The 17,944-nt window shown below is 28.9% G+C and overlaps 1 protein-coding gene across 2 annotated transcripts; it reads right to left on the bottom strand.

Moving 5' to 3' along the window:
* Positions 1-6,563: 6,563 nt before the first annotated feature.
* On the bottom strand, positions 6,564-17,429 carry LOC122501648 (homeobox protein unplugged-like). Of its 2 annotated transcripts, XM_043611272.1 has the most exons (4): positions 16,904-17,429; positions 16,034-16,828; positions 15,671-15,940; positions 6,564-7,377 (listed from the first exon to the last, which is right to left on the bottom strand). In XM_043611272.1, exons 2-4 carry the CDS (start codon positions 16,293-16,295, stop codon positions 6,752-6,754), a joined length of 1,158 nt encoding a protein of 385 aa, XP_043467207.1. In that variant the 5' UTR covers positions 16,296-16,828; positions 16,904-17,429; the 3' UTR covers positions 6,564-6,751. The 2 variants fall into 2 exon arrangements, with proteins under 2 accessions (XP_043467207.1, XP_043467206.1); XM_043611271.1 differs by having other exon boundaries at positions 16,034-17,429.
* Positions 17,430-17,944: the final 515 nt, after the last annotated feature.

The following is a 17,944-nucleotide window of genomic DNA, read 5'->3' as shown; positions in this document are numbered from 1 at the left end:
TTTCTTAATTTTTCCAAGAAATAGTTTGAAATCTAATATTTTTAATATCTCAAAACACACACCCTCAAATTTTGTTTGAAATTCATGTGAAAAGGAAATGCTTATCCTTTTCTAGTTCCCATATAATTCCTTAGCATTTATTAGACATTTTAAAAAATTTAAAGATAAAAATGAAAATAAAATGTGTCTTTAAAATAGTAAAGACACATTTAAAGAAAAAATATGAAAATCAATTTAATGTTGTAAAACTTAACTTCGTACTAATTTTTATAAATTTTTTCGAAAACACAATTTTTATATTTCAATTCTCTAAAATTAGCAAACAGAATAATCTTTTAATAAAACACAAGGGACTGGGAACTAGAAAAGGTATAAGTTTCATTTTCACATATATTTCATATATTTCACGTACAGTTTTAATAAAATTTAAGAAGAGGGGGGAGGGGTGTTTTAAAATATCAGGTGTATTAGAGATTACAAACAGGAATTTTTTAAAGAAATTGCGAGAAATTTTGGAAAATATAAAGACGATTTAAAGTACATTAAATTCTTTTTCAAAATAGTGTATATAAGATATTAAAAATAATTCTTTCTTTATAGAATAAAATTCAATTAAAAATTAAAACGAATGCCCCATATAGATTATCAATATTTCAATAAAAAATACTATTTTAATAAGAAAAAAAAATTAATTCTTTATTTAAAATCGAAACATTTAATCAATTTGAGACAAATTATTCTATTTTCAAACAAAAGTAATAATAAGAGTTAATAATTTATATAAGTATTAATATAAGAATTATTATTCTCTAATTTTAATATAAATTTTCCTCTATTGTAAAATCATAAAATTATTGTATACAGAAGTAATAGTCTTCACTTGAGGATTTGCCTCTCATATATTCGATAATCATTGTTATCGTATATTGATAAAAAAAATGTTTTTAATTAAATTTGATTGCAATTGAGAGGATATCAGAATAGGACTTTTTCTCCTATATCACTTATTTTTTTAGGTATTTATAATAAATATTAATTATTATAAGTCCCGCTTTTCTCTATTCCTATAAATAAAAAGTATTCGCTAAATTTTTCTGAATCAATTACCATATTTTTAACTTTTCAATGTAGTGGATGACAGACACAAACAAGTTAACATGCTTGTGAAAGTTTTATATAGATTTCATTTTTCATTGAATCAGACGTAATTTCATGAATGAGTAAGGATGAATGAATTATTCTGTTCAGCAGGTTATATTTGTATAAAGGAATAAATATATCGCCGATTAAATAAAATGTATTGATTTTCTTTCACTTTGAAAAATAAAATGATAAAAATTTTATCACTGCAAATTTATATTATGTAATTATAGATTTCAACGTATGTACGCGTATAATGGAGTTTATTTTTTTAGTTATTTATAATATATTAAATATATATATACCTAATATATTAAATTATTATAATATAAAAACCAACACTAAAATTAGTTTTTAACTAACAGACTGACAACTTAGCAAAGTTAATTTTTTTATCTCCAAACTATTAGACTCTCCCTTATACATAGAAAGGTGTCACCCTTTTTTTTGGATCACTTATAATTTTTTCTCACACACGTTACACCCCAGTGAAATTGAGTCAATTTGACCGATCTACCAAAAGTGGCCGTGAAATTACACAAGAGAGCAGAACTAATTTTTTTTCTCAATGGCCAACTGATGCCTCAGATTTCAAATGTTTTATAATTTATTATAAACATTTATTTTCTTTCATTTTTGTTACTAACTTTTTTCTTTTTTTTCTTTTAATATACGTCAGCATGAAAAGGGACCATTTTGATTATTTTGGACTTGTCGTTAGAAGTGTCAAAAACGTAATTTAAATAAAAACCAGTTTACAGTTTATATCCATGTTAGTTAAAAATTGAAAACTATTATTTGTTTTAATTGCGACAATGTTGTCATCGTAAACGTATAATTGAAAGTGAGGCACTTTATAGTATGATCTCGTAAAATAAAATCGACAAAGTGGGCCCTTCTCATGCGGACGCACTTCTGAATAAAAAATCTGTTTGTACAAAAAAGATGGCATAAATATGTATAACAAATGTTAATGGAAGACGGCACGCGGCAACAATATATACTTGACAAAAATATAGAATTCATAGAATTATTTCCAAGTGTCATTGTATTGATTTCTTTATACTGTGTGGTTTTCTTTCTTGGTATCTTTCCTTTTGTGTCAAGCACAGAATTTTCTGGCTTTCAGAAAGGAACATTTCCAACTGCAATAAATCTCTTGCGGTCCACCCACATCTTGTAAAGACACGCGTCATATTTTGTCTGTCTCAACTATCAATAAGAGACGATGAAGCGCTGAATATTCCTAAGTGCATAAGCACGTGACTTGATGTAACTTTCATGTGGCATTAAAGCCTCTAATGTGTAGAGATTAGAAGCATAGTTCGATAAATATACGTCTTATATTCGCCAAAAGACTTTTTGTTGTTAGTAAGTATTTCTTTTTCTTGTTAAAACTGACCATACACTTTATATTATAGTCTCTAGCAGTGAATCAAGTGAATAGAGAATATCGAGATTCTATATGTCCGTTATGTGCAATTAATGAGGCTATTGCACTTTTCAGCGGTCATTCTCATTTATTCATTGATCGGGAAATATCCGAAACGCAGGAAAAGATATAGGTGATACGGCTCGGCTCGGCGCGGCAGTATGTTTTTCTTTGACAACTTTGCTTTTATGACTTTATAGTCGTTAGATATGGCATATTACGATTTTTTACTGATTGTTAATTTCTAACAGCCAGATATATGTTCGTTGCGCACGAGGGGAATTTGCTCAGAGTCCTTTTGGTATAGGCGTGGCGGAACCGAGATGATTTATCCCCATCGGTAACTGCTAAGATGAAACGACCGCGCTCTTTCCTGTACATATAACTATACTTCCACCCCTTATACACTTCCCTTCATTCCGCGTAATTCTCTCGACTTATTGCACTTACACGAGATGCTGCTGATGCTCGTAATTGCATCCAAATTCTATAATCTCTTCTACGAGAAATTTGATTTTTAAAGAAAATAAAAATGTTCCGCAAGTTGAGGTTGAGAGAAAAGAGCAAAAAATACCTCGCATGTTTCTGCACCTGCGCTAGGTGCGGTAACAATAGTTTTGGAAACAACAACATGCAATGGTGCAATGCCGGTACATCTATATGTTGCGACTTTGCGCGTACCCTTCATGAATTCGAAATAAACGAATTAGCCTTACCAGAGTATAACGAGCATTATACTTGGTCAAAAAGCCTAACAGTTTATCGCATATGGTGTGTCACGCCCACGAGGTATTTGGCCTTATGTCAGCCTTCGTTTTCGGGATCCTTTTAAAACTAGATATATACACTCTTTTAAAAATCCGTGTCGCTCCTTTGCACAAAACTTCCCTCATAGTTAGACGTACACAATGCACACACAGAGAAGAGAATCACCTTTCGTGTCATTGCTGACTTCCCATGAGAGGAGTCAGAAGTCGACAAAGGATGGACGGGTCCTGAAGGGGGCTTGTCGCTTGCATTTTTCAATAGTGACAAATTATCTAAATAGCCACATTGTTGAATAAAAATTGTTAAACCTCTGCTACCGGGGGGCGCGTTCACGCCCTTTTGTATATTATGTTCACTATTTCTGTCTAATGCACTCAATTCATTATTAGCTATATGTTCTTATTAACATATTCAAAACAAAACACCTATAAGATACACTTTATCACTGAATTTAAAAATAGGGAGAAAAATAGGTATATTGTCTCAAAAGAAACATGTATTAAACTTGAAATTCAAATAATTTATTTCATTCTTTTATTGTGTCTTTCATACATATAACGTTCAATGTAAATGAATATTCACTTACACACTTATAAAGTATGTAAATATTTATTTATATATATATTTTTAAATCATTATCAAAGAATTTAAGCTTTCTTATTGTCTGCACACAACAAATATTCTAATTGTTGAGTTTCAAATATTCTCTATATATAAGCCCGAGAGTGTAAAGTTTGTAGTTTCAGATATTCGTATTTCGTACAACTAAATTTAAATACAAATTAGTGTATATTATTATAAAAGATTTAAAGAAAGAACAAAGTATCTTGAAAGTATCTTGAAATATTATTTGCCCTTAAAATCACTGATAAAACAATAAATAATATATGTGTATATAAATCCAAATATTATTTAATCCATAGTAAAGAGTTTGATATCGTATTATAGTCATAATAATACAACATAATATATTATATACAATGTTGTGCTCGAACATCAGTGAGACAATAACGGTAAAGTTAATTTTAATGAGTTGTATCATAAATTCATGATTTATAAATACACGAATTTATTCTATACATTTATATATATGTACATTAAATTAAAATTAAAACACTTTTTTTCAAATTAAAAAATGTTTCATATTGATGTTCAAATATTTATAAAATTTGATGATGACTAGTAAACTTCAGGCTCAAGTCATTATTGCGCTAAAATATAATTTATCTGCTAAATTTGAGGCCATGGCACAAAATTTCTTATCATTAAAATGAAGTGAGAAAATTAGAAGAAAATAGCTTCTCATGTACCTATTTGTGTTGAATAAAACTCATTTTGGTTACAAAAAAGTACCAAATTTGGCGTTTGAGACACGAAATATATTACCTATGTGAATAAATGTCAAATTATTATTTACAAAAATTAATTAGAAATATGATTTATAAATTTGTTAAGCAAAATAATGCAATTTTTCAATTGCGTGTCAAAACTTGTGTAGGCATTCAATGAATGTTTATTTCAGAATGTTTAATTATATTAAATGCCATATTAAATATGTGTTCATAAACATACCGCAGGGTTTGTCACGTTTTTGGTCTTTTCAAATTCTCTGACTTTTCCAGGTTTTCTAGGTTAATTTGAAGCAAAGGTCATTAAAAAAATTAAATTTCTTTGATAAATTTTAATAACATTTTTAAGAATAATAACTATTTTCAAGAAATTCCATTAAAATTGTATTAAAAATAATTGAAATTCAACATTGAGTTTTATTATTTATGAAAGCAATTGTATCCCTGTAAATAATGTTATTATTTATAAAAATAATTGAATAATATATGAAAATAATTTGTAAATAATTGAATTCCTGTGAAATTTTTATTATTTATAAAAATAATTAAATTTTTGCGTACAACTTTATTAAAATTGTATTTAAATAATTAAACTCTTTTGGGTAATTTTATTAAAATAGTAGATATTAAAAATCATTGAATTGAGAAAAGTTTTTGAAAATAATTAAAATTTTGACAAGAATTTTATTAAAATTTTTGAAAATAATTGAATTTCTGCAATCATTTGTAATTGATTCAAAATTCAATTTGTTTTTGTGTTTTTAACTAAAATGAAATTTTACAAAATTTTAAATCAAAATCTTTTGAAGTTCATCTACTTATATGAAAATTGTAAATGCAACTCTTATAAAATTGAATTGATTTTGAAATATTTAAGTGAAATATTAGATTTCTAGAATAAACACAATAGCTTGAGAAAACCACAATTTTCCAGGATTTCGATCAAAATTCCCTGCCTTTTCCAGATTTTTTCAAGGTTTATAAAATTCTCTGACATTTCCAGGTTTTCCAGGTATGATACACAAAATGAACAAAAATGCAAAAATGCAAAATGTCGAACAAAAATGCACTTACGCAAACAAAATGCGTATTGTTTGTTTTGTACTCATACGTTTGTGTATTGTAAAGTTATATATACTTTGCTGATTTCTTTCAAAAAAATATATATAAAGGAAAATACTAAAAAAATAAAAAAGCTAGCATATTATTTCAGATGGTGTGTAACCTGTCAATTTTTTACTGGATATAATTGTAATATACAAAAAGTTTTGTTTTTTATTTTGGAAACTATTTCATATATATGTTCTATAGAGTAAGTGAATCTTTGGCCTCTGTAAGCCAGTTTCGGTCAATTTCCTCGAATTTACTAAAATTCTTTTTTTTATTTTAATTTTTAAGTGAAAGACTTCAATAATTGCAGAAAGTATTACTATGAGATATTAATAATAATAAAAAAATGGAATATAAATATAAAACTGACGCTGGCCACAAATTATCTAATACCCTATTGTGTATCTTTTATTAAACACTTGTAATTTTGGCATTTATCATTTAAAATTGGCGTTAATTTAATTTTCTGGAATTATTTTCGCAATATCCGCTTAAGATTGATTATGAATATATATAGGTTTGTGTATAGTTTATGTAGTACGATTACTATATACATATAGATACAAAAGCCATGGGCGCGGTTATTCACTGAATATGTATTTGACGTTTCACCCTTTGTTGGTTGACGCGGAATCTCCATGGAGTACATGTTTCGTCGATTAATCTGTCGCTCGTTAACTCTTTATATCTGATATTCTACAGAATATCCATCCTTAGTGAATTGTTGTGTATAGATCTTCGAAATGATCATGAATTTTGACAAATCACATTTTAAAAATGCGGCTAAATTTAATAAATATAAATACATTCACTCAAACGTTGAAAATATGCGAATAAAATCTCTAATTTGGAAGAGATAGTGTTTGAGTATATCAAAATTTGTTCGTACTACATTCAAGATATAATTTGTACAATACGTTATGATAAATAAATAATTGAATTAAACTACTGGCTACCTTCCTGAACTAGTGTGTTGAGGAGTAGAAAAAGCTCTGAGGGTATTTGAGCCAAGATTCAAGGATGTACCATTGGAGATGGTTGAAGAAATTCTAGAGGATAGACTATTTCCGAGATGTCCGAGGGCTGAAGAGTTGGTGATATTACAATTTGTGGTTCTTGGTTGGGACTGAGGGCACTTTTCCAAATGATGGTGATGAGCTCGGACCGCTAACCGACTTACGTGAACTGGGATTGGGACCACGATTCTGGGACCAGAACTCGAGTGCTGACTTCCTGCAGAATGTCGGCTGGTTGGACCAGCACCTCCACTTGTGAGACCGGCTTTCACTCTTTTCCACTTGGCTCGGCGATTTTGAAACCAAATCTTTACCTGCACTTCGGAGAGCTTCAAGGCGTGAGCAATGTGCGAGCGTTCCGTGAGGCTGAGGTACTTTTTCGCGTGGAACTCACGTTCAAGCTCAAGAAGCTGTTCAGAAGTAAAAGCCGTTCGTCGGCGACGTGCTTTATTGTTCGAACTACTCGTACTGTTTGCTAAGGAGGATCCTTGGCCAATACTCTCTGCCTCATTTCCTCCACTCTCATCTTCACTGTCTGCCGAAACTCGTCCATTTTCTGACCCTGAAAACCAGTTGCATCATCATTAGTGAAAAACTAACTGTAACTGTTGTTTTAATTTATCATAATAATTTAATTATCAGAATATGGTCATGCACCCTAAAAGAATGAATTTCTGTATAATAGCAGTAAACCCTAATAACTTTTCGTAAAAAACTTGAAAGTTTAGAGAAAAAATGTCTTATAACTATTTAATTTTTTCTTTAGAGTGATTAAAAGGGGAATAAAATAAAACCTTTACTCAGAAATGAATCGATCCACATCCGAGGATAGAAGATTCAAAATAGGTAGGCACTCGATTAATATTTATTAGAGAAAGGCAAATCTTGCTGGAAATCAAATAATCAATCATAGAATTCATTGTAAGTGTGACAGTCAATGCTTTGTGGTACTACTATACAGATAGAGAAACGGATAATTGCACTTTTGCATTATTACTTATTCAGAGGCCTTCGATTTAACGCAGCACAACGACCAACAACTGTTCAGTCTGCTGATATCACCTGTTTCCAAAGTTGTAATATAAGTTATAGTCCGTCGCAAAATCGAGCTTTGCTTATTGTCACATGACTTTATACTTAATACTTCGATCGCCTATATACGCATACAATATATACTATATACGAAACTTCGATTTCATATAAAATACTAGATTATACATATCTTTTTGATTGGCTAGAAACAAATGTATATCTTCCTTTGCTTTATTTTTTTCTCAATATCCTCTCACATAAACCCAGGAAGTTTGCAATGTGCATTAAAATTGTCTCTAAACTGTAAACTTGAAATAAAAACTATGCTCAGTACCCTTATGACAGGATTAATAATTATTGTTTCTTGAATACAAACTTGACAAACTTTATAGCAATCTTATATTACAGATTTTTTTTCTATTTTAAATTTTGTTTCTAAATTTATCAATATCTTCATTACATATATAAATATTATTCTAAACAATTCTCTTAATTATCGAATACTTTATTTTTAAAAGCAAGAAAGAATATTAATTTTAAGATTTCAAAGTTCGATTCATTCAAAAATTTATTCATTGACAAAGATAAATATACAAATCGAGAAGTTAACAAAATTGAAAAATTAATATCTACACTGCTATTTTCAGCTCAATGAACTCATTTGTGAATTCATTGATTCCTTAATTCAGTACTTTTCAATCAAGACTACAGAAATAAAGTTATTCATATTCAGTATGTGCCGTATTTAACTATTAATGCTAAAGAATAATTACATTGAAAAAACGATTAGCTAAATTTAGGAATATATACTTCAGTTCTATTTGCGACTTAAATTGCATTCTTAATATTCTCATTATAGAAATAAAGTCATTTTATATTTAAACATTTTTTTTTAAATATATATGAGGATATATTTTGTTTACTTCTCTCGAAATCCACTATGGATATTAAAAAATAATTATTATTAAAATGCTGTCTGTTTCTGAAATAAAAAAACGAAAATAATAATTATTTTTGCATTTAATTGTTTTTAATACGAGTGCTGCAAACATGTTTATTTTTGCTTCATAAGTATTATTAAATAATTTTCTTTTTGTGCATAACAAATATAAGAAATCAAAAATAGATATGAAATATCGATTTTCAGTTTAAATAAATGTACGGTACCGTATATTTTATTTCATCAATGCTTTTAAAAGAAAAGATTTAATAATATCTCTCTATTATTATAACTTTAGTAGGTAAAAATTAAGCTTTGACAGGTGCTTCATCTTAAATAAAATCGAATTTAAAAAAATGTCAATCAAAAGGTATCTATATAATTACAATGTAATTTTCTATATATTTTACTTAATCGCACTATTTATTGTTTTCAGAATCTGTAATAAACGTGATAAATTTTGTATTTATTCCTATATACTTAAATGCAAAACGATAAATTGATTTATTGATTGCGTGGTTATTATGGATAAAAGTTAATAATATACTTCTTTGAAATATTTTCTCTCTAAATCTGAATTAGTATAAAAAGTTATTAATGAAATGACGAAAAATCATCGACCAAATGATTAAGTGTATAATAATTTTACTCCGAACAGTGATATTTTTTACTGATTTTCATAATTAGACCAAGAATTAGTAGATTTATTTTATTAAAAGTAGACAGAACAGTTTGACTAATTCATTTAGTGAATCAGGTGAGACTGACAATTATAGTAAAATTTTACTAAAAACTTAATATATGTAACGGGTTACGAAGAAAAGAAACCTTAGAAGCAAAATCTTGTAGGTTATGTTTGTTATCTTTTTAATTTGAGTAAAGGATTCTTTTTTAATTTTTAGTGAGTATATTATTATTAAATATTTTTGTTGAGAAAAGAGTCAAAAAATATAATTAGAAATATCAATCAGAATATATATAGTTATATAGTGAAATACTATATTTACCAATTGTAAGGGATATGTATACATACTTATTACAGTTATCGAATGACAAGTTGAATAGTGCTAAGAGCAGCTTTATACACGAATATAACATGTCAACGAAGGCTAAGTGCCCCTTAATTACGTGTTTATTAACTAATTAGAAGTTGACCATAAATGTTAACATTTCACAAAACTAATATAATAACATAACCTGCAACTTTGTTTTGCTTAACGTCTTTTTCTTCAAAGCGCATCCCCTCTCCGTCTTTACGTTATAGTTGCTTGTGCATTTTCAGTGCGAGGGGCAGTGCGGTACAAAAGTTAAGAATTTTCTTTGAGCTTTTCGTATTCGTGTGACCACGTGTTTCCAAAGTTGATTTGTAATAAAGTGTAAAATATTGTCACCTACATTACACAACTATTTCTATTATTTAATACAAGAATTATATTTAATTAAATACTTAAATAAAATTTTGAGAGTGGAAATGGTAGCAACCGTAGCAACAGAAAAAAAGTACCTGTCAGTTTATAACCTTATTTTCCGTAATTTCGTACGTCCCCTCTAATGTGACGCGAGGAACGGGAGCAAACGTCTTGAAATTGAAACGACTAAAATATCATTCTAGTTAAAACAAAAAGAAAGAAAAAGTGCAAAATTAAAAAAATAACGTCGAATGTCAGAAATTACGCAAATATTTCTAAAGGTATGATCACAGTTTCACAGTAGCCCTGTGGTCCGCCTGCAAAATTGTGGTCGTACCTTAAAATCACCCTCAATTCTAATTTTCGTCTGTCATGTTTATGTCTATTAGACAATTACAGACAAGTATAGGTGCTAGCTTCGGGAGTGTTCAAATTACCTAAAAATAGTAATTAAATAACATGTAGTGTTTTAATTTTTTCCAATTTAGCTTTAAATTTATTTCGGGAGTGTTCGTAATATCTAAAACCGCGATCGCATGAAATGTTGTCTTTTTTCAATTATTACTAACACATGCGGTTAGAAAGTGTTCGAAATTCGTGAAATCGCGTGTGAGTGTTATTCTTCAGATCAAAAGAAGTAAACTGATGAGTGCAGGTCCAGGACGGAGGTCACATGCAGGGATGCAGGATGACATCGATCAAGTAGGTATAAGTGAACAATATTTTTGTTACATTGTTGTTGCTTTGCATTTAATCTTATACTATCTTATACTCTTATACGATTTATTACCGAGTTAAAAAAATGTCGACTATTATTATTTAACAAAATATTATGTTTTTATACCAGAAAGCTTTTTAAAGAATAAGTCAAAATGTTTAAATTAACATGGAAAAAATAATTTTATTTGAAATTAATTATTATTATACTATTTATTTCAAAGTTAATTAGAATAATTTTGCACCGTGCTGAAAATGTATAACATTTTACAAAACTGTTCAGCAAATTATACGAATCGGCTTTCTATAAATTTCAATTAGTTAAAAATAATTTGATAGTAAATAGTCACAATATTTGATTGCATGATTTAATAATATTTACTGATTAAACAGTTAATAATGATTAATTATTATTAAACTTACTTTTAGGTTATGTCAAAATAACTAAAACTTTTGTAAACTAATGCAATATTGGAAAGATTGAAATATTTTTGCAGTTATACTTATTGACTAGTAATCAGTTATTTCAGTTATTTCAGTTACTTGAATCAAATAATTTTGATTTAAGTCAATTAAATGGTGTAATTCATATTTGCTGCAAATACTGAAATTATTTGTTCAAATACCAAATTGATTTAAATAAAAATTATTTGAATCAAGTAAGTATTTATTTGCTAATAGATAAGTAATTAGTTTTTTTAATCAAATACATTTTTTTCAATGCATATGAATAATATAATTATGTACCAAACTTTTTGTACACAAAAAAGGATTTCTCAAATCCAATTTCTTTTCAAGACGTGTATTAGAGTTCATACACAAATTGAGTCCATATGTCTACTTATTTTTGGGGTTTTACTTGCCTGCGATGCTCAATTTATCAATTAGGGATTATTTTTGAAATTCTATAACACTTCCTCTCTGTACGCTTTATAGTCGCGTCATAAGAATGTTTGCCAACTTTGATGAATGTTCCTAAATACTTGAACATGTTGTAGTTGATAATAACTGCAGTGTAAAAAATTATCATATTCATATAGAAAAATGTTTGTCATTAGCAGAGAAAAGTATACTAATTCAGATTAATCTGCATCATCTTTTTCTTGGACATGGTGCATATCAAAAAGTTGGGTATGTTATAAATGAGTAGTGATAAATTCCCCGAAGGTTTTTCCTTTCGCATACGAAATTTCAAGGCGGCAAAACATCAATAAACTGCCCGACAGCATACGTTAAACAATTATTTATTCACTTCCCGTCGTTCTGCGTGCAAATACGCACTGATTTGTTATAGTAACTCTTTTCTTTTTCGATTTAATTCTTGCAAATATTTCGCAGCAAATAATCATTATTACTACATATTTTTTGTAAATCTTCAATATTTAAGAGTTTAAAAAATGAACCCCTTATTCTTGAAATTTTCACTATTAATTTTATATGTACACAAAATATTCAAAAGTATTGTTTGATCTTAGCAAAAATCATTGCACTGGAAAATATTTTTTTGATTTGAATTGTATGGATAAAAATATTAAATTCTAATGAGTATAATCAGTACGTATATTATTCAAGTTTTCGTCTACTTCGTGGTATATAGGTTACGATCACATTAATTTGGATAATTGGGGTTCTACATGTATTTAGAGTTGCAATTAAAAATGTTTTTAATTTTTAATTCTTGTTTCATTTATAATATAAACATGTCTAATATGTTGCAATGTTATAGGTACACATATAGTCATAAATATACCTATATATAAAAATGACAATCAATGTGAGTGTGGCAGTAAAGACTAGCTACTTGGCTCGTATATTTCCAAACGAGCTACATATGTGTATCATATAATTGGCTCTTAACGACCCTTTAATTATTATGTATCTAAGAATAAACATTTTAAAGTAATTACAAAGATTTGGGTGTTGCCACGGTGTAATACAGTATCTTGAAAGGAGATACAACTTTTTAGACCATAAATGTAAGAAAATCTTATTTTAAGGCAGGAAGGAAATCTTAAATTAAGATGCAATATTTTTAAGACGCAGTCAGTAGTTACTTTTCGAAATTAATTTTGGAGGATTTTACATGTAAGCAGGCATTACTGAATTTAAGGCTGATTTTAAATTATGATTTTATTTTATTGTGAATGCGTCTCATTTTTTAACACATAATACATATGTATATAAATATATACATGATTTATTATAATATTATTACACAATTCAATTGTTTAATCACTAATAACTTTTGAAACGGTTTTAACAAAATACTTTCAAGACGATGATGACGCTCGGTTGTTTGCTGAGTGTTCGCCTAACATTAACTGGTCTTCGGTTGTGGACGGAACTGTTCGGAAACCTTCGTGAAAATATTCTAATAAAATTTTGTAAAAATTCAAACTGCTTACCATTTCAGAGCGTGTTAGTATTGAAAATAATACAGTATCTAAATTTTTTTTACATTTAATAGTATTCAAAATAGTGGGTTTACAAATAAAATAATATGAATGTATTATAAATAAGTTTCATATTCTCGTATTTGCAATTGTCATTAACATCAAATGATATTCTTTCTAAATTTTTATACTAACTTCTGTTCCCTAAAAATTACAATACAGTCAACTCTATGAATAGTGCCGCAAAATTGCACAGCGTTTACGACTTTTCTTGGAACTGTAGTACCCCCACTGTTTGTATATTTCTCTCTTAGGGGAAACTCGAAATTCAGAAGCCGTGCTAGAGTCGCTAAAGTGGGGATAGAGCTCGAGCGAGAAAGAGGAGAAGTGGCACTATTGATAGCGGCACTATTCGTAGAGTTGACTGTAGTATTAGATAAAAAAAATAACACTACTTATTATTATAATAAGAACTATCATCATCGTACCTCGATTATCCCTAAATTTTTACGTTTTATTAGAAATATCGAAATACAATAAAGTAATTTTTGTAACTAAAGTCTCTCCGTGTATATATAGCTAAAGCGACTATGTAAATTTTGTCACAGTCTCACTTTAGGCCAAATGTGATTAAAAATAGTCCAGTAGCATATAACTCTAATCGGCACGAAATTAATAATCAAAAAATCTCAGATCTTCTGAAGATCACGCTAGTTTACTTTTAATTTTTTAATTATTATATTAACGCTTAGGGAATCACAATGTCCTGAAGAGGTCAAAATCGATGCATTGTTTTGTAAGATGACTATTTGTCAAAGACCGTAATAGAAAAATTTATGTCTTCAGCACTACTAATCAGCATATAAAATCCATATAGCATAAAGATAACATAGAGGTTTATTCCTTAAAAAGTTACATCTTTAAATTAAGACTTATTTCACTTTCCTTTTTACTGGTGAGAAACATTATTAAACTTTTAATGAATACTATAGCGATCTATTAAATACTTTTCGATTAATTATATATACACATTAATTGGGGCATGATTTCTAGTGAGATGTATACAAATAGTCTATATATATACACTTCTCTACTTCCTCCAGGATCATTAATATAAATGCGAGTTAATTAGAGACGGTTTGAATGATATATACCACACACGCTGCATATCGTCTCGAATTGACTGAATTATATATGTATATCGGGGAATATACCATTATAGCATTTTAATTGCAATCAACAAATCGATTACTCAGAATGTAGCGATCTTCGTTTTATTTCCATTAACTTTATATATTCAAATATTGCCAAATTTTCAAGTTACCTTTAATTATTTTCTACAACTTGTAAATCTTATTACACTTACGATATCTCTATACTGCCGAACTGACGAAGAAAGTCACTATATCTACACCTTGTAGATAGTGACTTTCTTCGTCAGTACGGCAGTATGTAATACATACTGGAAGGGTTTCAATTAATTTTTGTGCGATTGTGCGAAAAGTTTGTTATTGAGGAGAAATGTTTCTGACAATAGTAAACTGTTTATTATTAATAAACAGTTTGGAAGCACTTTAAATCAAGTTTTCATTTAGGACAAAATCTTTTCTTTTATTAAAGCACAACTATTGTCAGAAACATTTCTCCTCAATAACAAACTTTTCGCACAAAAATTAATTGAAACCCTTCCAGTGATGATAACTTAATATAATGCATTCATGAAATTTTCATTTTAAAAAAAAAATTTATAAATTTATAAGATCATTTCGTTTAGGACATTTTTACATCACTCAGAAAAGAGAAGTAAGGAGGCTTAAAAGAGGTCCGAAAAAAGAATTTTTTAAATATTTCGAAAACTATAATTGGAATTTTTTTCGCAGAGTTATACTTTAATTGCCCTATAAAAAATGCAAATAATAGTTTTTGAATGATTTCAATAAATCTATTAGCATATAGATAGAAATTTAAAAAATTTGAAATCCTCTTTTCAACTTCCAAACATCGGAATATTGCTTTTTCCACATCGTTTTCAGGTTCAAAAGAGGTTTAAAAATTGAGGGTCAAAAGAGGGTCTAAATTTTGACTCGAGCTGGTAGCAAATTTGCGGAGTGAACTCCTATAATATTTGTCAGAAAACGTTCTAATTAATTGTGTTTTTCATAATGGATGTACTTTGATAAACTGTGGGGAAGATGACTAAAATTTAGTGCAAGTTTGCGCCGCAAGCTTGAAACCAAGGGGACATTTTGCAATTTGCTATAAGTATTCTTAGGTTGAAAGAAAAGAGGAAAGTTATTGGAAAATTAAAAATGTTGTATAACTGGAATTTTTTTTTAACTTTAATGTTTATTCAATATTACTTACCTTGACGTGACTTTGATAAATCCTGAATGGGAGAAGAAGGTGATAGGCTTCTGTCATCTTCGCTGTCTGTTAAATTTGTTCTTTGATGAATTGTGTGATTAGCAGAATATACCGAACTATGATAGTTGCTTAAACCAAAAGTCAAATTGTGAGACAATTGACTTTGATGATTTTGTTGTGAGGGATAAGTTGCAGAGAGATGAGAAGGAATCACTGGACCATTATTGCCACCATACATTCTTAATGGTAACCACGAGTTGTATAATAATCCTACATAAAAAAATTTAAAACAATGTCCTGGTTAGTAGTGAATTTTTTACTTTTGACAACATTGTATCATCATTATAGCAATCTTTTACAAACCTGGAAGTGCTGATGTTGCCGTCGCAAGACAATGTTGCTGATAAAAAAATTCCTTTTCTTGATCAGAGTTTTGTTCATTTCCCCGTATTTTTTCATTTGGCTTCATATATTCCTTATTGACTCCTACCGCTTGACCCTTATTGCCAATTAAACTTTCAATTGTAAAAGGTTTCGGAATTGATCGCATTTTAGCTTCGACAGATTCCAATTCATCATTAACAGATTCAACATCTAGTTCAGTTTCCTCTACTGATGAATCCATGACAAAGAATGCAAACACAACAAAATTCACTCACTTTAAAAGACAAAAACTTTTCACACTACATTCCATATTTGTTTTATAGGTACTCATGTATCTGACCACTATTTTTTCCATACAAGAAAGATAAATCTTCACTTCATATTTTTTTAAAAACACAACAAATCATAGTAGAACTTTGTTTAATTTAAAAAATCCAATAACACTAAAACTCCATTTTAAAAATTATATTTAATATTATTTATATTACACTTTTGACTCATACGTTTAAAATATTCAGTTTATAAATATTATAAATATTACTAACATTAAAAATTACGCTTGAGAGTACTTAACTGAAATGAACCGCAGTCAACGGACGACTGACTAGCTATTTAAATTTCCAAGTCTTCTCTGTATATATGGTATAGTCAGCATGAAATTCTACAAGGTAGAGGCGGAGTTTCGAAGCTTTCGCGTCCTCCTAACTGGTTGCCGATGAACCAATGACGTCACGAGGACAAGCCCAATTGCAAAACCGCCATCTTGATTTTATCCTATACAGAAGACTAGATGGTTTTCTGATTGTCAATGTATTTGGTTGTCTGCAATTAGGAATAATAGGTACCTACATGACAAGATTTGCGTGCATTGTTTCTCCAAGAATCATTCTAATAATAACGTTACGTATACACTAATTTCAACTTCAGTTGCCGTTAAAGTACAATTTCATTTGCCACAAGAGAGCCTTTATAGGAAAATCTGGCGTGGACCTAACCAGGTTACTCCCAGGACGTTTGCAAAATATGTAACACAAATAGAAATTGCCCTACTGTGCTTTATTCAAAATAGGGCTCTTAGAAGAACCTTGCTGACAATCTGAAGAAGAAGAGAGAATCTAAACGTATACATTTCTCTAAATACTTTTGATAAAACATTTTATTTTATTTCAATAAATTTTTTTCTTGTAAAGAACAAAATGTGAGAGGATGGCACATTAAAAACAAATAATTAAAATGAATATATATAATTTAATGTCAGGTAATTTCTAAGTACAACCGTTCGCACGCACACCGAAGTACAGACTACTCTTATCTCTCCTTTTACAATTTTGGTCACAATCACACACATATCAATCAGACAAACACACAAACAATCATTCTGTACACAAACAAACAGACAACACACATTACTCATGACTGTATCCTTACAAAAATATTAAATCAATTATACAGTATAAGAAACTGATCAGGGTCAGTTCATTTGAAACTCGACTAATGCCCAAATTATACACAGGAAAAAAAAAGTCTGACTCCATTTACAACTTAAATTCAGGCTCAAAAATAGGCTGAAAGTAAAACTTTTTTCATTAGTGTGTATTGATTTAAATTTAAATTTTTAGAAATATCATAGATTCCTAATAAGGAGTATTTGACATTTTTATTTTAATTTTTTAATTTCAATTTATTAAGGTAACATGTTTTTTGTGAAAGAGAAAACATAAATAGACAGTAATACTACCAACTATAATTGAGGGTGCCCGCATGCAATAATGCATTAGGCGTTAGGATTGTCTGTCCCAACAGCAATATCTACTTCAAGTTACGTTGAGGAGGTTTGAAAGGAGTAGAATCCCTTATTGGTCAGATATAGTCCCCTCTAGGAAAATCAAA

The sequence above is a fragment of the Leptopilina heterotoma genome, unplaced genomic scaffold, assembly GCF_015476425.1.
Source record: "Leptopilina heterotoma isolate Lh14 unplaced genomic scaffold, ASM1547642v1 Lhet_212, whole genome shotgun sequence".
Taxonomy (NCBI): domain Eukaryota; kingdom Metazoa; phylum Arthropoda; class Insecta; order Hymenoptera; family Figitidae; genus Leptopilina; species Leptopilina heterotoma.
The sequence above is the reverse complement of the archived record's forward strand: the minus strand, read 5'-3'. Positions and strand labels throughout refer to the sequence as shown.